The sequence below is a fragment of the Ovis aries genome, chromosome 20, assembly GCF_016772045.2.
Source record: "Ovis aries strain OAR_USU_Benz2616 breed Rambouillet chromosome 20, ARS-UI_Ramb_v3.0, whole genome shotgun sequence".
Lineage (NCBI taxonomy): Eukaryota > Metazoa > Chordata > Mammalia > Artiodactyla > Bovidae > Ovis > Ovis aries.
In genome coordinates this window covers 40,588,688-40,616,334 of record NC_056073.1, presented here as the reverse complement: position 1 = coordinate 40,616,334, position 27,647 = coordinate 40,588,688, and the positions used below count along the sequence as shown (strand labels likewise).

Sequence of the window (27,647 nt, the reverse complement as noted above, 5' to 3'; positions counted from 1 at the left end):
GGGCTTCTCACCGGGGCGGCTCAGGCTCTAGGCTTCAGCAGTGGGACTCCCCAGTTCTGGAGTGCGGGCTCAGTAGCTGTGGTGCGGGCTTAGCTGCTCCATGGCACGTGGAATCTTCCTGTACCAGGGATTGAACCCGTGTCCCCTCCATTGACAGGTGGATTCTTTTCCATTGTACCACCAGGGGAGTCCTAACATCGTCTTTTAATGCTTCCCTAAAGCCTTCCACTTCTGCAATCATGTATCTGATGCCCAAGAGCTTTCTTGTTCTCTAATTATCCCTTCTCTAGAGCGTCCTCTTTGTGCCTCACAAATGCAAAATGGTCTCCTGCAAGATGCACCTGAGGTTATTAATTAGTTTTTGTTCTTAAGTTTTCTTCTGCTCCCATCATAGTGTCTCATTCCTCTGTGGGTCTTTAAAAATAATTACTATTTTTAATTTATTTTGGCCCTGTTCATTTTGGAACTTTTCTTCAATTGGGTATTACTCCTTAGCTGTGCATTCATACTCAAGAGTGAGGTACCACCAGGCTGATGAGAAGCACGTAGAGAGGGGTGGGGCCCATCATCAGGGGCACTAGGGTGCAGACCCAACTGTTTCACCAGAGACTCCCCAGTGTCCATCCCTGCAGCTCCTTTCTCACAGGCTGGTCACAGAGGTCTCAGATGACCTCTCCAATTCTCTGCCCAGGGGAGACAAGTTTGACTGCCAGGGTTCTGGGAGGCATCAGAAAGAGGCCTAATGAACGATGTAATCTTTTAAGAAGTCTTTCAAATGCTAGTCAAGAAAAGTTTTACAACAGGATAGAGGAAAGCGAATGGCTTGCCCAAGAGCACAAAATCAGTAGCAGATGGAGCCAAGACTGGGGTCTTCTGACTCTATCAACAGTGCTCTCTTTCTATGACACCACCCCAGACCTAAAATGATATTTCCGTTACATGACACGTTAGACTTGCCCAGTACACTCTGGCTTTTACTTAAATTACAGATGAGGCTGTTCTCCAAACACTTTCTTTTCATTTTGTAACATATAAACTATAATGTACTAATATATCTACTATATCTAAGTCACTGGGTGAGAGTGAAGAACGGCAAATAAAATTTCAGTGTTCCAAATCTTATTCCCCATCTCCAGCTCTGGTTCGCCCAGTGAAAACAGTGGCCATGATAACCGCTGTGGCAGGGCACACAGCGCGTCTGGTAAGGGCCGCCTCACAGACTCCTCACCACCATCCAGGAGGCGGGGACACTGCTATCATCACTGTGAGCTACACGCGTTGAGGCTGAGATTCGATAACTTCCCAAAGGTCTCACAGACAGGAAGTGACAAAGCTGAGCCCCTCTCCACAGCCAGTACTCAGGTTCCTTTTCCTCCTGCTCTAAAGGAAAGACAAGAAAAGGAAGCAAAGGGGAAGGGCCACCCAGGATCTGCCGCTCGGAGGACACGAGGTCAGGGGTTCTCCTCTTTCGGACGTTCTGTCTGTTGCACTGCTCCCTCCACCGTTTATCCCATGCTCAGCTTTTCAGAACTCATCTCCATAAAATGGCAACAGGTAGTGATACCAACAAAACAAAACAAAACCAAGCAAAACATGTTTTGGAAAGCTTATTAAAGAGCTTCACCTGAAACCCCTGTCATTTATCACTCCAAACTTATAAAGAGTGGCATGTAAGGTACTGTGGGAAACTTTGAGATTGCACATGAATATCGGGGCCAATTCCCCAAACTCACCTCTTATTTTTCTTGTAATTTTCCAGTTGTTGGGACTGCATATGTTTGTGTCTCTCTAATTCACACTGTCCACATAAATCCTCCAGATTCAGCAGGTGGTTTTCTACCTCCTCAAAACTAGCCTCTAAATGAGCTGAAAGTATACAAGGTCAAAAAAGGAAATAAATGTCAAAAATCAGAACCCTTGATTATGGAGAAAAGAAAAAGTGTCTAAAAGTTAAAAGTTTGAACTGTTGAGATTATTTTGCATTTAAAATTTTTATTAAACTTTCTTGAAGCAAAATAAAATGTACCAATATTAAAATATATTTCAAATTATTTTTGAGTATAGTTTTATATCTCGAACATTTTTAAGACACAACTTCCCAAAATACTTTACACATCATTAACCAGGATAGGGAAACAGATTATCTTGATTAATCTGATGTTGAAATCTTAATGACTGCATATACCACACATGAATAATCAATTTCCAAATATAAGAATCTATCAAAATATAATTAACACAAATTACGCCAAACATAATTTAATATTTGAGATTTAAGTTACTTTCACATTGTTTTGCCTTGAACATGATAGACATAAATCTCCAAGGCACTGAACACACACTCAGGAAGCATCGCTCACTGTCCACTGGTCTTTCAACTACTCTACATTGCCTCTAGGCCACAGAACTCGGCAGATGGAGATCCTCTCTGTCAAATCCTTCATTTAAAACACTGAAGTCACAGCCTGCAGAGATTATTTCAGTGCCCTGCCCAAGGTCACCTAGCTAGTGATGAGCAGTCAGGGATCAAAACTGAGTCTCTCTTTCACACAATGATTTCCAGTTGATAGGTGCTTAAGTAAACCAAGATTTCATGGCTGCAGGGGTGAGGACTAGGTGTTTTCTTAAAACAAAAAGTTTTAGGGGTCAAAGGCTTTAGACCTCAGACAGCATCACGGCTGTCTGCCAGGCGCTCACCACACGTCCCAGACACTGGGACACAAAGACGAAAAAGAGAAACCGTGTGCTCCGAGAGCTCAAAGTGGCAGGGAGGCACATTTCCGAGACAATACAGCCTGACAGAGGGTGAGGGCCTGTGAAATCCAAAGGAGCGGCATCTGCCACAGACGGGTGAGTGTGAGACTCGGCAAGAATGCGTGTCATGGGGGTCCGGGCGGGGGGAGCAAGCTGGCTGTGCTGCTTTGCAGCCTCAGCTTCATCAAACAGCTAAGATTAAAGGGCGCTGGGTCTAATTCCTTCCCTTAGCCGCTAGACTGCCATATAACTTTCTAAGTTAGTTTCTGTAGCACCAACATAAGGAGCAAGTTTCAAATTCCGTGGACAGAGGAGCCTGGTGGGCTACGGTCCATGGGATTGCAGAGAGTCGGACATGACCGAGCGACCAACACTTTCACTTTTTCTTTTCCAGAATTTCAACTTGCAGTTTTAGGTTTACTAAGATGCAAATTTTGCCTGTTTTAAATGAATTTGTTTGACCCACAGACATTAAATCCTGAAACATACACATTAAAAAAAATTTTTTTTAGCCACATGGTATGGCACATGGGACCTTAGTTTCCCAGTGAGAGTCACTCAGTCGTGTCTGACTCTGCAATCCCATGGACTATACAGTCCATGGAATTCTCCAGGCCAGGATACTGGAGTGGGGAGCCTTTCCCTTCTCCAGGGGATCTTCCCAACCCAGGTCTCCTGCTTGCAGGTTGATTCCTTACCAGCTGAGTCACAAAGAAAGCCCTTAAACTTAGGGGAAAGTGAAGTTCCCTCCACCCGGTTCCCCAAACAAAGATCAAACCCGCACCCCCTGCATTGGAAGGCAGAGTCTTAACCACTGGACTACCAGGGAACTCCCCACATTTTTTAATATCCTAAATTTTAACTCTACTAAATATCTGTGCTTTTGTACTTGGTAGGGTTTAGGGCTTAAAAAGATATGGATTTAGGAGTAAAAACTAAATTTTACTAAAAAGTTAAAACGTTGTAAGTAGTTTAGCACTCCTCTTCAAGAACATTTTAGGTAATGACTTTTATCATAATTGATACATCACTGTAGATCAGTGTAAGTCTGGAAAAGACTGGTAATGCAGTTCATAACAGTTTTGAATCTATCTTCAGGGGTCGCATACAACAGCTACTACCTGTGACTATGGAAAGCCTAACCTGAAACAGTAAAAATCTAAGTTTTAATCAATGAAAAATTACATCTAAGATTTTCAGAAATGTCATCAGTGGTACCTGAGGAGTATATATTTGGAAAGGAAAACAGGAAAAATGGTGTTAATGTATCAGCTGCTGTACAGATTATTTTTTGTTATTAAATGGAAAAACGCGTGGGAGCCTCAGCCTGGGAGCTCGTGCTACTGGCCCTAAAGAAGGAGTGTTCCACTCACTCTGTTAGAACTAGTTTGACAGGGTCTTACAAGACGATCATAGCTAACAGGATTATTTAAAGGCTATTTCACTTTGATTAGTGATAAGAACTAGAATAATTACATTTAATACGGAATCCATTTAGCTCTAAGCTACTTGGTTCCTTTAGCATCATGCATGTTATCCTCAGCATACAGGGGGCTGGGTAACAGAGAGGCTTTGACGTATAGGTCAGCAGTGTGTCCTGGAGCGGGATGGCAACCTGCGACTTAAAGTGCTTGGGAGAGTCCGGGGTCACGTTAGGGCTCCTGCCCAACTCCCAGTTCTCCCCTTTAGAAGTTTCAAAGGCTCCTGAGGACTTATAGTTTAACTCCCTACCCAAGCATTCAGGGAGCTCTCACTCCCTGCTCAGAGACTACTCTTCTGGCCTCACCACCACCCTCCTTCACGACCGCTCATCATTCCAAGGAGGGTCCCGCATGTGCCTGCCTGTCCTGAGGGGTCTTGGCTTCCCCCGCTCCCCAACCCCACATCTCCCTGGCAAGTTAATGTCAGAGCTCTCTCTCCCTCATCTGTGCTTCCACTGACCTATGAACCCTGCCCAGGACTCATACTCTGACATTATACCACTATTTTGCACTCTCGTATTTCTCAGCATTCTGTAAATACCTTAAGGGTAAAGATTATATCTTTGCAACATCCAGTCCCATCACTTCATGGCAAATAGATGGGGACAAAGTGGAAGCAGTGACAGATTTCATTTTCTTGGAGTCACTGCAGACGGTGACTGCAGCCACAAAATCAAAAGATGCTTGCTCCTTGGAAGAAAAGCCAGAACAAATCTAGACAGTATATTAAAAAGCAGAGACATTACTTTGCCAAAAAAAGGTCCATTTAGCCAAAGTTATGGTCTTTTCAGCAGTCATGTACGGATGTGAGAGTTGGACTAGAATGAAGGCTGAGCACCGCAGAACTGATGCTTTTGAACTGTGGTGCTGGAGAAGACTCTTGAGAGCCCCTTGGCTGCAAGAAGATCCAACCAGTCAGTCCTAATGGAAATCAATCCTGAGTATTCACTGGAAGGACTGATGCTGAAGCTGAAGCTCCATACTTTGGTCACCTGATGCAAAGAGCTGACTCACTGGAAAAGACTCTGATGCTGGGAAAATTGAGGGCAGCAGGAGAAGGGGGCGACAGAGGATGAGATGAATGGATGGCGTCATCAACTCAATGGACATGAGTTTGAGCAAACTCAGGAGATGGTGAAGGACAGGGAAGCCTGATGTGCTGCAGTCCATGGGGTCACAACGAGTTGGACACAAATTAGCGCCTGAACAACAACAAAACACCTGGTCTGCTGAATTCAATTAAGAAGGATTTCTGGAGATACAATGATTCTATCACTGTAAAACAAAAAATAATAACCAAGAAAGCAAATCTATGACTCATATTCATCTAATTTACATATGAGGAGGTTATGCTAAATTTTGTCAATGAGCAGATTAAACATGGGCAGAGAACTTTGAAAACACTGTTATCAGTATATCAAGTTAGGCCCCAGTGAGTTAAAGCAGAAGCAGCCATGGAACTTCTCCATTTTAACTCTTATCAGGCGTGAGGTCAGTAATAAAATATATAAGAACTGTACCGATGAACATAAATTTTCTTCCCTTTTTGTATGATAAACTTTACAAAAATCTATTTAAATAATAAGCATATATATGGTATGCACTCTGAATATTTTATATTGAATTTAAACAGGCAGAGATTTAATCTCCCCATCATACCCGGCTCATCTGCTAGGAAACAGTCACAGATTTGAGCAAATCTGGTAACTAGACTTAGAATGTGCGTGCATAAGACACTAGCAGGCCTCCACGGACACAAAAGTACCTTCACAAGAAGTTCCGGCCTCACCATCTCGCTCACTATAACAACAGTATATGTCTCAGTTAGCGATCGGTGGGGAGGATGGGTGGAATCTTACTGGGAAGGGCCATCTGGGAGAGCCTGACAGCTGTGCAAGAAAGAGTGTCACGGACCCTCGTGTGGAGACCGCCCCAGAGGAAGAGCCGTGCTGTCTGGAATTTTCCTTTGTGCCATTTTCAGATGCATACTGTGTGTAGCGTGACCACTGACATATGAAGAGTGGAGCAGCACATCAAAATTCATAACTTCACATTTAATGAGTATTTTCTAGCAAAAATAATTAGCCTCAGGGAACAAAGAAATCTTTGCAAACCCATAGGTCACAGGAGGCCAGGTACTAAACGACCACAAGAGTCTTCTAATGCTTTTGTCACTCTTCATGTGATAGGGTAATGATGGTGTGGTAACAAGGAACTTTGAAGAGTGCATTAAAAATCCATCATGGAACAAATGAGATCTGTGCAGTATATACTAAACCGTGTCAAAAGAGAGCTAATATGCCCCTTGAAGGATCTAATCTCAGAACGTAACCTGGACCATAAGATAATCTGTTTCATGAAACCGTAAAAACTGTGATAGTCTCCTAGCTAGATGCACTCTCAAATTCTGTACAGAGAAAGCAGAACGGTAATATATCTGGTCAGGTCAGATTGAAAGGAAGAGGCAAGCAAGCTCAGTACAAGGCTGTCATTCTCTTACAGAAATGTGTTATCTAAGAATTAACAGAATCTTCTGTTCTAGATGAAGGTGTCTTTTTAAGTAGCTCATACTAAATAAACTAAACAACAGAATTCAGAAAAGCTCTTGACAGTTTAGACTTTTAAAATAGGAATAGGATTAGGCTACCCTCTAGTGGAAGTTCAGGAGAATTCAATAAATATGTTCCAAACATCTTAACAGTTTCACAGGAAAATGCACAGAACAAGTGTTGTAGGGAAAACCACTAGGCCATACTTTCTTCAGTTTAAGTCTGAATTTTGCAATAGGAGCTCATGCTCTGAGTCACAGTCAGTCCAATTAGTGACCCGGATAACCACAATGGTGTTGTCACTCACCTAGAGCCAGACATCCTGGAGTGTGAAGTCAAGTAGGCATTAGGAAGCATTACTATGAACAAAGCTAGTGCGTGTGATGGAATCCCAGCTGAACTATTTCATATCCTCAAAGGTGATTCTGTAAAAGTCTTGCACTCAAGATCCCAGCAAATTTGGAAAACTCAACAGTGGCCCGAGGACTAGAAAAGGTCAGTTTTCATTCTAATCCCAAAGAAGCGCAATGCCAAAGAATGTTCTAACTGCTGTACAGTTGTACTCATGTCACAGGCTAGCAAAGTAATGCTCAAAATCCTTCAACCTAGGCTTCAACAGTATGTGAACCAAAAACTTACAGATGTACAAGATGGATTTTTAAAAAGGCAGAGGAACCAGAGATCAAATTGCCAACATCCATTGGATCACAGAAAGAGTAAGAGAATTCCAGAAACAGTTCTCTCTCTACTTCATTGACTACGCTAAAGCCTTTGACTGTGTGGATCACAACAAATTGGGAAATGCTTAAAGAGATGGGAATACCAAACCACCTTACCTGCCTCCTGAGAAACCTGTATTCAAGTCAAGAAACAACAGTTAGAACCCAATATGGAACAATGGACTGGTTCAAAACTGGGAAAGGAGTACGTCAAGGCTGTCTGTTGTCACCCTGCTTGTTTAACTTACATGCAGAGTACATCGTGCAGCTGAACAACAAGAAAGTGTTGGTGGGTCAGTTGGTACAGAATCCACCGGCAACACAGGAGAGCATCTGCAGTGCAGAAGACCCAGGGATCAAACCTGGAAGATCCGCTGGAGGAGGAAATGGCAACCCACTCCAGTATTCTTGCCTGGGAAATCCCATGGACAGAGGAGACTGGCGGGCTACAGTCCACGGGGTTGCAAGAGTCGGACATGACTTAGCGCTAAACCAAGAAAGCGTACAGAATCTGGAGGACAATATTCCATTCTATCCTTATACACTATTTTTCAATATACAGAATACTACACTGTTCTTCTCACATTTCACACCAGGGTTTTGTACTCTTAACTATTGTGTTCAGTTCAGTTGCTCAGTCGTGTCCGAATCTTTGCGACCCCATAAACTACAGCACGCCAGGCCTCCCTGTCCAGCATCAACTCCCGGAGTTCACTCAAACTCATGTGCATCGAGTCAGTGATCCCATCCAGTCATCTCATCCTCTGTCGTCCCCTTCTCCTCCTGCCCCCAATCTCTCCCAGTATCAGGGTCTTTTCCAACGAGTCAACTCTTTGCATCAGGTGGCCAAAGTATCAGAATTTCAGCCTCAGCATCAGTCCTTTCAATGAACACCCAGGACTGGTCTCCTTTAGAATGGACTGGTTGGATCTCCTTGCAGTCCAAGGGACTCTCAAGAGTCTTCTCCAACACCACAGTTCAAAAGCATCAATTCTTCGGCGCTCAGCCTTCTTCACAGTCCAACTCTCACATCCATACATGACCATAGGAAAAACCATAGCCTTGACTAGATGGACCTTAGTCGGCAAAGTAATGTCTCTGCTTTTGAATATGTTATCAAGGTTGGTCATAACTTTTCTTCCAAGAAGTAAGCATCTTTTAATTTCATGGCTGCAATCACCATCTGCAGTGATTTTAGAGCCCCCAAAATAAAGTCTGACACTGTTTCCACTGTTTCCCCATCTATTTCCCATGAAGTGATGGGACCAGATGCCATGATCTTTGTTTTCTGAATGTTGAGCTTTAAGCCAACTTTTTCACTCTCCTCTTTCACTTTCATCAAGAGGCTTTTAGTTCCTCTTCACTTCTTGCCATAAGGGTGGTGTCATCTGCATATCTGAGGTTATTGATATTTCTCCCAGCAATCTTGATTCCAACTTGTGTTTCTTCCAGCCCAGCGTTTCTCATAATGTACTCTGCATATAAGTTAAATAAGCAGGGTGACAATATACAGCCTTGACGTACTCCTTTTCCTATTTGGAACCAGTCTGTTGTTCCATGTTCAGTTCTAACTGTTGCTTCCTGACCTGCATACAGATTTCTCAAATCTGGGCAGGTCATGTGGTCTGGTATTCCCATCTCTTTCAGAATTGTCCACAGTTTACTGTGATCCACACAGTCAAAGGCTTTGGCATAGTCAATAAAGCAGAAATAGATGTTTTTCTGGAACTCTCTTGCTTTTCCATGATCCAGCAGATGTTGGCAATTTGATCTCTTGTTCCTCTGCCTTTTCTAAAACCAGCTTGAACATAAGAAGTTCACGGTTCACGTATTGCTGAAGCCTGGCTTGGAGAATTTTGAGCATTACCTTACTAGCGTGTGAGATGAGTGCAATTGTGCGGTAGTTTGAGCATTCTTTGGCATTGCCTTTCTTTGGGATTGGAATGAAAACTGACCTTTTCCAGTGTAGGACAAGCTAAATTGTGTAACATCCATCCAAATCCTCCTGTCAAAGTCAATGGTTTTGTAAATCTGCAAAGGCCAGAGAGACTCCCAGGAGAAAGTGAGCATCCTGGCGGCAGCTGCCTGGTCTTGTCCACTGCTGTGTCCCCTCAGCCCACAAATGGTACACGGGACCCACAGACGCTTAAGATGTACCAGGCACCCTCCCCTCACTACGGGCCCTCCAGCTACCCTGTGAAGCAGGTTCTCTCATCTTTAATCCTAAAAGCAAAGAAACTAAAGCTTAGAGAAGTCAGGAAACCTGCATGGAGTCTCACAGTTAGGAAGCTGGGGAACTGCGGTCCAAACCCAGATCTGAAAGTCAGTTCACAGCCCTTCTTTCCCAATTCCCGGTATACCTTTATTTATTATCTCTTTTTTTTTTAAATGACAAGCCTCACCAGTGATTATCTATTACACAGGCTTTGTAAGTTGGATGGATCACATCCCATTAAAAAAACAACATGAGTGGATTATCTGTTCTTACTTAATTCCTGAGGGAGCATGTAATCAGGAGCCATATTTATTAAGCCACAGGATAACACAGCTAAAAGCATCATCAAAGGTTCAAATTGCTCACATCATATTAATCCCTTATTCTTTAATAAGGGCAGACCCTCTAGAGAGCAAGGCAAGACTAAAAGAGTTAAGTGGCCTAGGAAACACAGGGACTGAATGGATATGGTATTAGATTTGACAGAGAAAGGGTAAAAAGTTCAGCAAAGTTAAGAGAATCCTGTGACTACATATAGCTTAGTTACTATTTTCTTCTAAGTAATTTGTATTTTTCATTATTGCTTGACTGAGCCTTGTAGTACTATATTAAAGTAATTAGGTAATGACAAAGAGCATTCTGAGGCTACCCCGCAGAAGGGACGCTATCAGGGCTCCCCTGGCGGCTCAGCTGGTAAAGAATCTGCCTGCACTGCAGGAGACCCGGGGTTGAATCCCGAGTCAGGAAGATCGCTGGAGAAGGGATAGGCTACCCACTCCAGTATTCTTGGGCTTCCCTGGTGGCTCAGCTGGTAAAGAATCCGCCCGCAACACGGGAGACCTGGGTTCCAGCCCTGGGTTGGGAAGGTCCCCTGGAGAAGGGAAAGGCTGCCCACTCTGTATGTATGCCTGGAGGCACAGAGAACAAAGCGGTGGTCGCCAGAGGGGAGGGCGGTGGGGCAGCTGGGTGAAGCGGCTGAGGAGGCTCAGAGGCACAAACTCCCAATTACAGAGCAGCTTATGGGGCGCAATTTACAGTGAAAGGAATGCCACTAATATTAGAGTACCTGTGTGTGGTGGCAGATGGCTACTAGACTTAAAATGGTGATCAATTCATAATGTATATAAAGGGTGGAAAAAGGGAAAGTTGCTCAGTCGTGTCAGACTCTTTGCAACCCCGTGGGATAGACAGTCCATGGAATTCTCCAGGCCAGAATGCTGGAGTGGGTAGCCTTTCCCTTCTCCAGGGAATCGTCCCAACCCAGGGATTGAATCCAGGTCTCCAGCACTGCAGGGGGATTCTTTACCAGCTGAGCCACCAGGGAAGCCCAAGAATACTGGAGTGAGTAGCCTATCCCTTCTCCAGAGGATCTTCCCGACCCAGGAATTGAACCGGGGTCAATCACTATAAGATACAATGTACACACAGTGTTCATAAGTGTACACTATGTTGTACACCTGAAACTAATATAATACTGCAGGTCAACTATACTTCAATGAAAAATAAGAATTAAATTATTTGGAAGTGACTGTCAAGACTGATACTTCTTTAATTTGCTTTAATTTAGCTTTAATTTGCCTTTGGTGGTTGATGTTCTCAGATTAGTCAAGACAGAACTCAAGTAAGCATTTGGGAAACCCATCACATTCACTTAAAAAGTCAAAATGCAGTTTCTGAAGATGGTATCACATCACTAAACATCACTTCTTCAGGACAGAATCCTAATTGAGAAGGAAAATACACTATATTCTATCTTAAGTAGAATTAACTATGAGAATAATTAGAACTGAGGCCAAATGCATTTAATCAGCAGAGTGGCATCAAACAAATAACATTTATAAACAGAATTTACTCTCAGCTGGAAAGGAAAGCGGGATAGTATCATAGGTGGATGTCTCTGCAAAGAAATACACAACCATTGAAAAACAAAGACTCAAAGAGATACGGGAAGAGATGCTGAACAGAAAGTGGCTAAAAGGAATATTCCCCCAGTGTCTTGGAGGCTTTTTCTGTCAGTTACCAAAGGCTTGAGAAGGAACATTCCTATACCTACAAGAGGGAAATAAGGCCAGAGGGCCTTCCTCCTAAACCCAGAGTCTCTTTTCCCCCACCCTGCTTTCCGAAATAACAGAACACTGATTCCAGGGCTTCAGGAACGCGAGTCATGGGGTCTGCTGACAGGTGCCACTCCAAATGCCTCATCCTCCATGGAGTACATCATCACTGCGGCTGGGATCCTGGATGCACACCTTACTGTGTGTGACCATGAGCAAGCCTCCACCCCTCCAAGCCCAATTTGCCTAAGCTGTAAAGTGGGATAACAAAAGCTACTTCTGCAGGGATCTTGTGAGGATTGTAAATAATGTCTGTAAAGCACCTAACCATCTCCGACATATAGTAGGCGCTACGAACGTTAGCTTCCCTGGTGGCTCAGATGGTAAAGCATCTGTCTACAATGCGGGAAACCCGGGTTTGATCCCTGGGTCGGGAAGATCCTCTGGAGAAGGAAATGGCAATCCACTCCAGTACTATTGCCTGGAAAACCCCATGGACAGAAGAGCTTGGTAGGCTACAGTCCATGGGGTCGCAAAGAGTCGGACACGACTGAGCGACTTCACTTCACAAACGTTAGCGGCATTCCAAATACCAGTGGGGTTCATTTTATTCACACACAAGTTTTATGCTTTGCTAATTACTTGCTTTGTAAATCAGCTTTGTTTTGCTTTTAAAAATGTAGTACTGAAAAACAGAAGAGATGATGGAGTAGCTTTACACCTTCTTAGCTATTAAGACTCAGGTTATTAGCTCAAGAAAGTCATCTCCTACGCAGGTAGCCCCTACCTCTTACTTCACTAAGATCTTAAGCTTGGTTAGAAAATAATAAGCCACAATGTTATACTATGATGTGGCCCTGTCTAGCATAAAAGTCAATTTTCTGAATATAAGCCCAAGAAACAAATATCAGCATGACTCATCTCAATAAAAACAAAAAATAAATATATAATCTTCCACAAGGTATAAAGTTAGCCAAACAGGTACCCTTATTTAATTGTATCTGTTTAATATTTTATCAGTTTAAGGAGAAAAAAAGAGTATATTTCAAGACATGAAGCTCTGAGCAAACCCAGTATTAAAAGCAACAACTTCCAGAGTACAGCCTTTAGTCATAACAAAGCCACCATAACCCCTTTCATTTCCTACGTTTACACTTTTAAACAGAGACTTAAAGTCAGAAAGATAACCCCAAGTCACTTTAAGAATCAACAAAAGTATGTTTTCTGAGCAGAACGGAGGCAGAAAAAGGTAGTGGTGTATTTTAAAAATCATTTCCACATTTTAAATCATCGCTTTTTTGTCAAATCATCAGTTAATCAGAATATGAAATTAATTAGAACTATTTCCCTCCAAATCCTGTTAACCAATAAGATTAATGTATTCTTAGAAAGCTTTGGACTCACGCCAAATTATTTTCCTTCCTAGAAGCAGCGTCTAGAGGCTAACGGGGAACTTACTCAGACTTGCCGTCAGGGATTCTAAGTCTGCGATGAGGCCTGGAAGCTGCTGAAGCTGCTGCTGCAGGTCCCGGAGGCTCGCCTGCTTCTTCTCCCAGTGCGCGGAGAGCATGACCACCTCGCTGTCCACCCGCTGCAACACGGAAGGGGAGGGTCAGGCCCACGGGACTGCAGACACAGAGGTCAGACCGGCGTAATGAGAGCCAGCCCATGTTATCTTTAAAAACCCTTCCACTGGGGTACAGACAACACAATACTCTGAGGAGACTGGCGTTGTTTTCTTTCTTAGAAAAGAACCACCTTAATATCCAGTGCAGAAAAACCTCAAATTACGGGTTGTATCGGTGCATCTTAACCAGGGAAAGAGAAAGTTCAGCCATGACCTTAGAAGTCACTTCTAACTACACCCTGTTTTTAAGTAAACCATGTATTTGCACAATTCAAATCTAGAAAAAATAAAACCGAAAACAGCCACTAACAACTGAAAAGAAAACAAACAAAAACAAACCCCAGACATAATGAATGGGTAATTATTTGCCTTACAAAAGGACTTCTTTTGAAAGAAAAGTTCCCTAATGCATTTAGAATATACCATGATTCAGTTTCCATTTAAACAGGAATGTTCACTGAATAAAGATAAATGGTACTTGTATACGAAGGAATCCCTGAGGCAACTGAACAATTTCAGAAAAAAAGGAGAAAAGGATTTATACTAACAAATTCAGAAGTGAAAGGTTCCTAATAGCAGGGATGTGAGATGCTAGGCTAGCCTAAAAGAATTCTGACTTCTTTTCCAGAAGACTTAAAGAAAATGATAGACAGCAGTTTCTCCCAGACAGTTTTGTTTTGGTTCTAACATGGTGAGAGGGGAAAGGGCCTAGGATAAGATTTGGAAGGAGCATAGAGAGGTCATTTTTTGAAAACATCACTAGTGATGAAGAAGACGTGTGGAAGATTCCGCATTTTGTATCATAAAGACTGCAAAATTCATTATATAACAAAAGGAAGTATATCTGAACTTTATCTATAAAATATAAAGTTTTAATATAAAAGAGTTCACAATTAAGTTATATAAAAAAGGGAAAACTTACACAACCCATGATGAAGATTCTTCAAGAGTTGAAACACAAATATAACTGATTTTTACTGAATCTCACTAAAGAAAGACCTTTCAGAGGAATAAAAACAGCAAAATAAGATACAAAATCATTTGCATATGGTGCCAGACTGTTTTAGCTTCTACATTTTAATATTCCAGGAATTCATAACATTGAAATAAAAACAATAGAGAGATCAGAAAGCTGCCCCGTTTCCTCACTTTACCCGCACCTCACCCCTCTCCCCATTGTCAGTCAGTCCACATCGGAGAAGTAACACACACGTCTCACACACAAGCCTCAGCTGAGCTGGAGAGGCGACACCAAGTGCTCCTCCAGGGGCACGATCATCAATCCTGCATGCTTAAAAATGCCTGTGCCAGCCAGCTTTATAAAGATCCCAGAGAGCAGTTTAAAAAGTACTGAGCATTGCTAACAGATTAATGTGGCTAATACAGCTTCTCTGTGATGCAATAGTAAGAAAATTAGGGCTTGAAATAAGAACCCCTGCCCATAGGATTCATCTGTAATATCCAACAAGCTCCTACTGAACACCTGCTCTTTGCCTGGCTCTGTTTCAGGCACTGAAGATACTGTGGTGAACAAAAAAGGAAAAAAAAAACAAAACAAACTGTGCTTTAGTTTGGAGTAGGTCTCACAAATTCTCTAAGCCTCAGTTTTTAAACACTAATAAAAGAAAAAATAATTTCCTGTATCACAGGGCTGATGATGATAAAAGGTATTTTTCCTGGTTTATGACATATCTTTTAAAAAGTTTGTTAAACCTTAATTGCAGTGGTTAATTGTGTTAATAATTTGAAAGATCTAGAATAAACAATTTTTAGATATTAATATTTATTACTGAAAAGTAAAATGAAACATAAATATTAAAACTTAAGCACAGTATAGTTCATGCCTTCCACAAAATTCAAAATCATATTCTGTATATAGAATATAAGAAGTGTACATAAAAAGAATCTATCAAAATACATTCAAATATCACTTTAATTTAAAAGAATGGGATATTGAATGGATTCTTCAAAATCATTATCAACAATTACGTAATAAGAGTAAAGCATTTTGAGCATTTTCTATGTGCCAGGTCCTGTGTTAAACAATTTACATTAAAAACAGAGCAACCTTGTAAACAGAGCAATATTATTACATTCATTTTACAGAAGAAGAAACTGAGGTGCAATGAAGACAAGTCACTTTCTCAAGAGCCACACAGGACCTAGATTGAATCCCGGGAATCTGACACTTAAGCCCACGCCCTTAATCAATCTTCTAGGGACTGTGTATGCAGGGACACAAAAGGAAGAAAAGTAAAAAGAAGCGAAAGAAAAGGTTCTGAGAAACTGTACTTTAGCTTTACTTAACAAGGAAGGAGCCATCTTCAGAAGGCCAATTTTTCTCCTCCAAGTAAACAGTTCTGAATAAATCCAGATTTAACACCAGAAAATCAAGTTTAAGTAGCAAGACAAACCCACAGTTTGGGCTTGTTCCCAACGTTACAAATCATCGCAAAAGTCCTTCTGATAGCCGCTGAAGTTAGGAGAACAAAGAAAAGGCTGGGACCCAAGTGATTTTCAAAATGGGTAATATTGGGGTAATAAAACAATATAAAAACTTTTATATTTGCAAAAAAACAGTTCAGCATTTTGGGGGAATGCTTCCCTGATAGCTCAGTTGGTAAAGAACCCGCCTGCAATGAGGGAGACCTGGGTTTGATCCCTGGGCTGTGAAGATCCCCTGGCTAAGGAAAGACTACCCACTCCAGCATTCTGGCCTGGAGAATTCCATGGATGAGTCCATGCAGTGGCAAAGAGTCGGACACGACTGAGCGACTTTCACTTTCACTTAGTTCATGTGATTTTCAAACAACTCTGTTTGCTAAGCAGGGTAAATGGTGTTATACCATTTCATGTGAGTCAGCTAGAAACAGAGAGACTCCGTTTATCTGCCCAAGGTCAAAACGTATTACTGCAGAAACTAGGCATTCCCACAACCAGTTCAGTCCACTCCCCACCACAAGCAGAAGAGATCCAAGCTGGAATCCAAAGAGAACGCAGCATGCCTGATTTAACCAGCTTACACACCAAGTTGTTAAAGCATGAGTCTTAAAAGAGTTCAATCTGAAGGTAAGCAATTGTTTCACAACAATAAAAAGCATAAGCAAATAATGCACTGGAAGCCTAACTTTAGAAAGTTACCCTCAGAATCTAACCCCTAAGTCACTATCAATTTATGTGTTTATTTACCTACTAAGTGAGGGAAAAACAAATCAAAGAACTTGTAAAAAAAAATCTTGTAGAAAAAGTCTAGACAACAAAGCTACATTGAACAAACTGTTTGCTAAAGCAACACTGCTCTAAATTTTAAGACTATAAATAAGAATTAGCTTTATAGTAGTTAAGTATAAAATAACTTGTCAAAGAAGACTGAATTATCCCTAAGTATATTTGCCCTGTATATTTAGACATTGACTAAAGGCCACTAAAGACACGTGAGCATGGCCTGACAAAATACACAATAAAACAGTTTCTTAAAGATATACATTTAAAACATTTACAGATGTCTCAACAATACGTCAGAGAGATTTACAATAAATTTTCATTTTTCAATCTGAGAACTATATTTCTGGAAGCCAATAGTGGCACTTTTGATAAGATAGGGGTCTTACAATAAAAAAAGTATACAACTATGAAAATATTATATATTCCTCCCCATATAATACATTCAGCAACAGAACCCCCAGGAAATTCTTTCTCCAACATATTTTATTATGAAATGCTTCTGATAATCAAAAGAACAATCTTTGTTAAAGCTCCTCTATAGGATACAGTCCTCACTGAACATTGTGGGATTCATCCATATTGATACATGGAGGTATAATGGTTCACTAACTTTCACTGCTGCATAGCATTTGATCTTTTTGCAGCATTTCCATGAACAGGGATGGAACCTGGGCCCCCTGCACTGGGAGCGTGGGGTCAGCCACTGGACTACCAGGGAAGTCCCTGATCCTATAAATAAAAATTACTCTACAGGGAGACTTTGGGACTGTCTAAAGTTTCAACAAAACTTGCTATAAACATTCTGGAACAAATCTGGTGCACACAGGCAATTTTCACAAATTAGGTTCCGACGCGTCCCAGTTATTGAGCTCCTCACTGCCCCCTCCTTCCCCACCGCCCAGTGGCTCAACTGAGCTGGACCTCCCCCAGCCTAGCCACCTCTGACTTCAAGGCCTCTCATCTATTTGTCACACTTAATGAACAGATGATACCATACCAATGTTATCCAAGGAGGTATGAGACATACAACATCACAGGGCAAAGCTGGGGACACAATGCTACAGAAATCTCCCTAGGAGAACTGTGGTTTCAAAAGCTTTGTGGAATTTCAATTTTTACTTCACGCCAGCTCATTTTTCTAATGTCACTGTGCCAATCGATTTACACCCCCTAGTTCTAGCTGTTCCCCATCATGCTGCTGGGGAAGGGAAAACTGTCATCAGTGAATAATGACTGTCTGCACAGAAAATTCAAGGCTCCTTAAATGCTTGATAATCTAATGAGTGTAAATCTGAGGTTTTAATTTGTATTTCCTTGCCTTCTAATTGATTTTAAACATGTTTTCACATTTACTGGCCACTCATGCTTTTTGTTCAGGGTAATGTCTGGTCATACCTCTCGTGCACTTTTTAATGGCTTACTGTTCCCTTTTTTTATTAGTGTGCAGAGGTTTTTCATATTTTTTGAACCCTAGCCCTCTGTTTTGTGAACTGCATAACTTTCTCATGGTACTGCTTAATGAACAGAAGATTTGATAAAAATTATCAATATTTTACTTTATGGTTGGTGTTTATTATGCCTTGTTAAAGAAACCTTTCTCTGCCCTGAGATCTTAGCTTTTCCACTATTTTCTAAAAACTGTAGTTTTCCCTTTCACATTTAAATCTGATGGAGCCAAAATCTGAACCAAGATCTTCAGCTTTTATTCAACACTATATTGGAAGTCCTACCCACTACAAAAAGATGAAGAATTGAAAAGACTGGTAGGTTTTTGTTTCTTCCCTTCCATCCTCACAAAACTCCCATCCCAGATGCAAATTATCAGAATAAGACGATTTAGTAAGATGGTTGACTATGAAATCAAAGTACTACAAGTCAAATACTGCAGGTTTTGGTAGCTATAAGGACAAGAGTTCCCACTCCAGTACTCTTGCCTGGAAAATCCCATGGATGGAGGAGCCTGGTAGGCTGCAGTCCATGGAGTCGCAACAAGTCGGACATGACTGAGTGACTTCACTTTCACTTTTCACTTTCATGCACTGGAGAAGGAAATGGCAACCCACTCCAGTGTTCTTGCCTGGAGAATCCCAGGGACAGAGGAGCCTGGTGGGTTGCCGTCTATGGGGTTGCACAGAGTCAGACACGACTAGAGTGACTTAGCAGCAGCAGCAGCAGGACAAAAGTTACCATCTATTAAAAACTTGCTAAAATGTTTTACTCTGAATTAATTTTATCGAATGTATTTTCTGCATCTGATGATCATATATTTTTCTCTTAATTTATTAACATAGTCAACTGCATATAAAAGATTTTCTAATGTTAAGCCAACCTTTCAATCCTGGAATAAACCTTTTTTTTTTTTTTTAAATGCAAGGCTGGATTTAGTTTGTCAACACAGCCATATATAGCAGGTTGTTTCCCAGACAGAACGCTATTTGTTATCATCCAACATTTACAAAGTAAACACAAAGTTCTGGCTCATATTTATATAGGAAAGCTTTACATTTAAGCTTGATATAGATTTTAAAACAATGTGTATAGAAGATTCTCAAATTAAATTTCAGACAACACTGTCAGAATATGAGGATCACAAGACAGTACGAGGAGCCCATCATGAAGGAGAGGCAGGCCCTGCACACTGCGGGAATTGAGGGGCCACAACACTGCACACGAGGCAGCTCGGTGTCAACCAGTGCACACCACAAGTTTGGAGGCAGAAGGCTGTGTCTGAAGCACCTGATGTCCTAACAAACTGCTACCATCTATAGATGTTTTGCTGGTTTTAAACAGAAATATGTAAGAAGGCTGGTGGAGGGCTTGGGGCCGATATGTAACACATAATGACTTTTCCAATTTAGAGTGTATCAAGTAGGTTCCTGGATAGAGCACACAGAACATCTGATTTCCAGAAACAGGCTGCTGAAGTTAAGTGAGAGCTCATACCTCTATTCTGTTTATAGTTTTTGTGTCTGTACTCATGAATGGGACTGGACTCCAATTTCACTTTCTCATACTTTGCTTGCTGGGGTTCAGGATCAGTTATTCTAGCCTCAGGCAATGGGCAGGGCAGCTTCCTCTTGTTTCACTTGCTGCAGCAGTCTGTCTAATATTGAGATGGTGGATTCTCCGAAAGTCTCATAGATCTCTCCTATATAACTTGGTGGGCCTGGTGCTTTCCTAGTGAAAAGATTAATTATTAACAGTTTCTTTAGTGGCTATAAGATTATCCAGGATTTGTACTGCTTTTAGAATTAGTTTTAGTAAAAGTTTCTGGGCTTTCCCCATGAGTCACAAAATAAAGAATCTGCCTGCAAGGCAGGAGACCCGGGTTCGATTCCTGGGTTGGGAGGATCCCCGGAAGAAGAGAATGGCTACCCACTCTAGTATTCTTGCCTGGGGAATTCCACGGACAGAGGAGCCTGGAGGGCGGTCTACAGTCCATGGGGTCACAGAGTTGGACACAACTGAGCAACCAAAACTTTAGTAAAAATGTCTAGTATTTTGCCATTTTGCCTCTGTTTTCAAATGTGTCCGAGAGTTGTTCACAAACTCTTATCTTCTCACTTTCTGCTATAGCTACAGTTATATTCTTTAATTCTTAAAACTATTCGTCCTTTTTTCTTAATTAATATAATCAGATAGCTACCATATTTTATTGGCTTAGGCGGTAAAGCGTCTGCCTACAATGAGGGAGACCCAGGTTCGATCCCTGGGTTGGGAAGATCCTCTGGAGAAGGAAATGGCAACCCACTCCAGTACTCTTGCCTGGAAAATTCCATGGATGGAGGAGCATGGTAGGCTACAGTCCATTGGGTCGCAAAGAGTCGGACACGACTGAGCGACTTTACTTACTTACCATATTTTATTAGTCTTCTAAGAACTTGTGACTTTGTCTAGCGTCTATTGTATTTTTACATTCTATTTCATTTACTTCTCTCATCTTTGTCATCTCCTTCATTCTTCCTTCATGATTTATTCTGTTCTCTGATTCTTAAGTTACATTAGCTCACTGACTTTCAGTCTATTTTTCATCTATAAAATTTCCCTCTAAGTAGTTTTTGACAACTTACACAATACGCATGTAGTAATTATTGAACCATAAATGATGCATAATATACATGTTTAATTTGCAAACAGACGGATTTTTCAAAATTCTTTTTCTATACCAACTTTCAGGGTCATTTGCACCAGAATCACAGAATATTCTGTATGACTTGATTTACATGAAACTTGTGAGAACTGCTTTGCGGCCCAGTACATGGTCAGTTTTTAGGTGCTCCAGGTGTACTTTAAAGAATTTATTGCCTCCTTTTGCCAACAGGTAGCTTTTCTTTTCTTTCTTTTTAAAAATGTCCTAAATTATCCTTTCACCAAGAGTATCTAGAGTCTAGGAGTCTCAGACTCAGTTCCCCATAGACAAAAATCTCCTATCCCAATAAATCTCTTACTAAGACATTTGTTTTACTATTTGAACCCTGCTTCCACGTTTTTTTTTTCCAACCACTCTCATTTCAGTTCCCTGCTGTTTTTGTTTGCTTGTTTTGGCCCTTTAGGACTTCCCTTAATTTTTGTAAGCTTATTGCATTTAAATTAAAAAAAAAAAATCTATCCAGCATTTAGGGTTTTACACTTACAGGACTTTTCACAGTATTCAGTCTGCCTACTGACAGAAGCCTATAGTCTTCCTTTTCCGTAATTTCTAAAGTGAAAGTGAAAGTGAAGTCGCTTAGTCGTGTCCGACTCTTTGCGACCCATGGACTCTAGCCCACCAAGCTCCTCTGTCCATGGGATTTTCCAGGCAAGAATACTGGAGTGGGTTGCCATTTTCTTCTCCAGTAATTTCTAAGAGAAACACTAATGCCTAAATTTTATCATGTGTATTACCATGTTCTATGTAACTATTACAGCTTCACTAATTCAGGTAAATGGTAAAGTCAGTTTAAATTAATTAAAAGTCAGAATCACAGATGTGTTTTTAGAAAGAAATAAAGTTTGACTGACATCAGTAGCAGAATATTTGTCTTGGCTAAAAAAGCTTTAAGTATATATACCAAATAATTTTAATTATAAGTCACTTTTATTCATTACACACTCTGTAGAGCCAGAAAAGAGGTTGTTTCTCTAAGAAATTAAGGTTGACTCCTGAGATTTTTATATTTACTTGCTAATAAGCAAACTAACGATTTTAAGTAGATTGAGCAAAGTTAAACTGTTGTCCCCACCAAAGGAATTCTTAAATAGTGAGTAGAAAGAAATGACATAATTTACATAAAATGCAAAGGTACCAGACCTCAAATTCAAAGCATTATACCTCGATGAACCGAAGAGTCACTTGCGACTCTAGAATAAAAGTTATAAACTCTCTAAGCTAACTAAATTACTTGACTGAGAAATTACAAAAAAGTGCTTTATTTAGGGTGTTTCATAATCAACTACAAAATTCACTTTAAGATATCCTGTCAAACATTTTAACACAATTATAAATTTAATTTCTTAAAAATAAGCATTTAAGACTGCAAAAGTATATTTTCCCTGTAAGTATAAGACGAGCTGATTCTTTACCTCTCCAGCACTTGCACATTCCTTGGCCCTCCTATGGAGTGCAGCCCATGTATCTTCATACCTAAGAAAAGCAAAAAAAAAAAAAAAAAAAAAATCAAAATAAAAGCCACACATTAAAAAATCCTATCTAAAATAGGTGGTCTCAGAAAGGAAACGCTCAAAAAGTAATGGAGACATTCTGCAAACACACAGACATTAACTTGAAGGGGCTTCTAATCGCCAAATCTGGGACACCAGATTTGGTAGAAAAAATAATGGTAGAAATGGGTTAGAGCTCATAGATGAAAACCAACAGCCATGAGCTTATAGTGATTTAAATAAACAACCAAATAAATAAATGGGGCAGACGGGGGAAAACCTCTTCCTTACAGTAGAATTCCAATAAATAATGATAGAAAAAAAATGAGAAAAATAGAAAATCACCATTTGGTAAACACAATGAATTATTTCAGGCAAGAACTCTGTAACAGATGCTAAAATTAGTGGGTGAAAATATGAAGAGAAACAGGATATTTTCATAAATTCATCATAAAACTCATAGGGGAATATCAAGGGATCCTGAAAAGCCAAAATAATCTTAAAAAGAAGAACAAAGTTGGAAGACACACACTTCTTAATTTCAAAACATACTAGAAAGCTACAATAATCAAAAGTATGGTACTGGCATAATGGGAGACATATAGGCCAATGAAATAGAGCCCAGAAATAAACCCTTGCATGTATGGTCAAATAACTTTTGACAAGTGAGCCAAGATCATTAAATGCGGAAAGGATAGTCTTTTCAACAAATATGCTGGTGCTGGGAAAACTGCATATCCACAGGCAAAAGAATGAAGCTGGACTCTTAACACCATATACAAAAATTAAACAAAAATGGATCAAAAAATCCAAACATAAGACCCAAAACTATAAAATTTTTAGAAGAAAACATGAGCTTCTTGCCATCACATTTGGTAATGATTTCTTGGATATAACATCAAAGGCACAGGCAACAAAGAAAATAAACAAATTGGACTTAATCAAAATTAGACACTTTTGTGCATCAAAGAATACAATCAACAAATAAAAGGCAACCAATAAAATGGAAGAAAATAAATACAAATCACATATTTGACAAATGATTAAAATCCAGAATTAATAGAAAACGCCCAACACTCGACAGTAACAAAAACAACTCTATCCAAAAACAGGCAAAGGACTTGAATAGATGTTTCTCTAAAGAAGATATATAAATGGCCAATAAGCACATGAGAAGCTCACCATCATCATCGTTCAGTTCAGTCACGCCCTACTCTTTGAGACCCCATTAATCGCAGCATGCCAGGGCTCCTTGTCCATCACCAACTCCTGTAGTTCACCCAAACCCATGTCCATTGTGTTGGTGATGCCATCCAACCATTTCATCCTCTGTCGTCCCCTTCTCCTCCTGCCCTCAATCTTTCCCAGCATCAGGGTCTTTTCCAATGAGTCAGCTCTCCGCATCAGGTGGCCAAAGTATCAGGTGTTTCAGCTTCAACATCAGTCCCTCCAATGAACACCCAGGACTGATCTCCTTTAGGATGGACTGAATCAAAACCACCATGAGACACCACTTCACACCAATGAGAATGGAAACAAAAAAAACTCAGCAAGCCCCAAAACAAGATTTGGTGAGAATACGGAGAAATGGCAACTGGAAAAATGCGCACTGCCCTAGTGGCTCAGATGGTAAAGAATCTGCCTGCAATGCAGGAGACATGGATTCTATCCCTGGGTTGGGAAGATCCCCTGGAGAAGGAAATGGCAACCCACCGCAGTATTCTTGCTTGAGAATCCCGTGGACAGAGGAGCCTGGCAGGCTGCAGTCCATGGGGTGGCAAAGAGTCAGACACGACTGAGTGACTAACACACACAGGGGAATATAAAATAGTGCAGCTGCTCAACAGTATATTGGTTCTTCAAAAAATTAACGTACAATTACCATCTGATTCAGCATTTCCTCTTCTGAGGATACACCATCAAAAAACTGAAAGCTGGGTCATAAAGAGATACTTGCACACCCATGTTCATAGCAGCATTATTCACAATAGCCAAAAAATCAAAGCAACTTGTGCCTATTAATGGATGAAGGTATAAGCAAAATATGGCATATTCATACAATAGGATATTATTCAGCCTGAAAAAGGAAGGAACTTCCTTTGAATTCGTGGTGATGACAGCAGTGATCACTGTGTAATGTACATATCAAATCACTGTGTTGTGTACCAGGAACTAACAAAGTGTTATAGGTCAATTATACTTCAAACACAAGCAAGCAAACAAATAGAGAAAGAGATTAGATTTGTGGTTATCACAGGTGGAGGGACAGGGAATTGAATGAAGGCAGTGAAAAGGTACAAACTTCCAGTTTGTAAGATAAAAGAGTACCAGGAATGTAGTGTACATTATTAATATAATTAACAATACTGAACATTATATATGAAAGTTGCTAGGATAAATTCTGAGTTCTTATCACAAGAAAAACATTTTTTTCTTTTTCATCTATATGAGACGGTGAATGCTCACTAAATTCACTCGTGGCAATCATCTCATGAAGTAAGTCAAATCATTATGCGGCAATAACTTAAGCTTACATAGAGGTGTATGCCAATTAAGTCTCAATAAAACTCGAAAATATATTAAGTGAAATAAGCCAATCACAAGAAGACAAGCACTGCATGATTCCACCTACAAATGGGACCTAAAGTAGTCAGATTTATAGAAAGAGAACAATGGTTGCCAGTGGCAGAGGTCTGCAAGATCAAAAGCCTCTTGGAGACTGGATGTACAACAATGTGAAGGCGGCTGACATTAGTGGGCTGTACACCTAAAAATGGTTAAGATGGCAAAATTTTATGTTATCGTATTTTACACAGTATTTTAACTATCTAAAAAAATTTTATGATTTAGATATTTAAAATGGTCTCTCCTCTACTCAGCACTAGTTTCAGAGAGAAAATACTGTTTCAGTGCAATGAACAGACACATTATAGATATGGCTATAAATGTTTCAGATAAAGTCCCCAAAAGTACCCCAAAACTACCACACAGAGAAGTCTACACATCTGAAATAAGCAACTTTCAATGAAGCTGTTTCAACTAAATCACTAGATTAAAAAAGTATAAAGATAACATGCAAACAGTATACCATGGATTGATTTGTATTCTACCTCCTTTCAAAGTCACTTGTGTTCCTCACTCAACAAAAAACAAGCAGGAAATTAATGTCAAATTAAGCACCTAGAGAAGGAAAAAAAAAAAAAAAAAGCCCAAATTCAGCAAGCATAAAAAGAAACTGAGTATAAGCTAGAAAACGGAAAGCAACAGGCAGGCATAGCTGATTATGCCATGACACACGCAGGTAAGGCAAAGGAGCGTACCCTCTGCTGCACACACGGCTACCACTTGGCCGTTAGACGCCACGTCACTAGATACAGAACTGCAGATGATAACACATGCAAACCATACACTTATTTTCGTAACAGCTGAGTTTTAATTTAAAGCATAACATTCATGCTTTTAAAGTGCATAATTCACAGCATATTCACAGAGTTGGGGCAACGATCACCACTGATTCCAAAACATTTCATCATCCTGAAAAGAAACCCCATATCCATTAGCAGTCATTACTCATTCCCCTCTCTTCTCCAAATCTTGGCAAACACTATCCTTCTGCCTGTTCCGGACATATCATATCAATAGAACCATACACTATGTGCCTTTTTTGTTCCATCCTCGCATTTAGCGCAATGTTTTTAAATTTTATTCAAGATGTGCAAGATGTAGTGTGCCTCAGCACTTCATTCCATTTTGTGGCTGAATAATGTTCCACTGTGTGGAGATACCAAATTATTCATGCATCCTTTGATGAGCATTTGTGCTGTTTCTACTTTTTGGCTATTATGAATGATATTGCTTTATGAATGATACTGGGCTTCCCCCATGGCTCATGTGGTAAAGAATCCGCCTTCAATGCGAGAGACCTGGGTTCGATCCCTGGGTTGGGAAGATCCCCTGGAGGAGGGCATGGAACCCATTCCAGTATCCTAGCCTGGAGAATCCCCATGGACAGGGCAGCCTGAATGAAAGATACTCCTATTATGCACATTTGTGTGCAAATTTTGACATAAATGTAAGTTTTCAATTCTTTTGGTGTGAATTTGCTGGATCACATGGTAATTCTACTCTTAACTTTTTGAGAAAACTAACAAACTGTTTTTCACAGCAGCTGTGCCATTTTACACTCCCACCAGAAGAGCATAAGGGTTCTAACTTCTCCACATCTTTGCCAACACTTGTTGTTTGTCTTTTGGATTATAGGCATGCTAGTGGGTATGAGTGGTATCTCACTGTGGTTGTGGTTTGCCCTTCCCCTTGTGACTAACGATGTTGAGAATTTTTTCATGCGCTTATTCACCATTTGCCCATCTTTTTTACAGAAATGTCTATTCAAATCATTTGCCTATTTCTTCACTGGGTTGTCTTTTTACTGTTGAGTTATAAAAGTTATTTATAGTCTAGATACAAGTACCTCAAAAGATGTGTAATTTGCAAATATTTTCTCCCCTTCTATGGATTGTTCTTTCACTTTCTTGATAGTATTCTTTAAAGAGCAAAAGGTTTTAATTTTGATAAAGTCCAATTCATCCTTTTTCCCTTTGTCACTTATGCTTTTGATGTCATCTAAGAAAATCATGTACTTGCACATCAACAGAAATGGATTGGAGAAGAAACAGTATAAAATTAAGAATCAAAGTAAGAAAATTATTGAGGACTCAAATCCAGAGTCAATTTTCTTGCAACAAAGAAACCACAAACATAATACAAGCACATGATAAAGTTATCGGTTAGTATATATAATAGTGATCAATATGCTCAAAATCTGAATGGCCTTTGTATTAATCAGTGAAATAAATGTAAAAAGCCCCTGAGGGACACAATCTCTATGTTAAGGTAAAAATTTAGTTGTTTTAAGGTGTCTATCTCTAGAATTATAAAACACTTTTAGATAACAGAAGCATAACCTTTTTATTTAAATGAAAACACTTACCTGCTAAGTAATTCTAGTCCAGCAGAGTACTTCGGCAAACATGGGACAGTCCTGCCAAAAGAAACACTTATTTTATTAAAAACTGATGCTGCTTTAGGCCAACTTACAAAAAGTTACACACAATAATTTTGATGCTGTCAGTCATAGTGTGGAATATTTTAAAATCACTAACGACAACTGATCTAAACTTTTAGAAAAACGTGCTATTATTCCAAAGTTGTTGCTTAGCCGCTAAGTTGTGTCCGACTCCCTGGCAACCCCGTGGACTGTAGCCCACCAGGCTCCTCTGTCCATGGGATTTCCCAGACAAGAATACTGGAGTGGGTTGCCATTTCCTTCTCCAGGGGATCTTCCTGAGCCAGGGATCAAACCTGTGTCTCCTGCTTTGGCAGG

General features: G+C 40.3%; 1 protein-coding gene across 4 annotated transcripts in view; it reads right to left on the bottom strand.

The window, feature by feature from the left end:
* DTNBP1 (dystrobrevin binding protein 1) overlaps positions 1-27,647 on the bottom strand; it is a 293,153-nt gene that overhangs the window by 60,191 nt on the left and 205,315 nt on the right. For 3 of the 4 annotated variants that reach the window (XM_060402979.1, NM_001126349.1, XM_060402980.1), the window contains 4 exon segments: positions 27,255-27,305; positions 22,187-22,247; positions 13,231-13,363; positions 1,734-1,866 (listed from right to left, as the gene is read on the bottom strand). In XM_060402979.1, coding sequence (XP_060258962.1) covers positions 1,734-1,866; positions 13,231-13,363; positions 22,187-22,247; positions 27,255-27,305 — 378 coding nt within the window. 4 annotated transcript variants of the gene reach the window in all.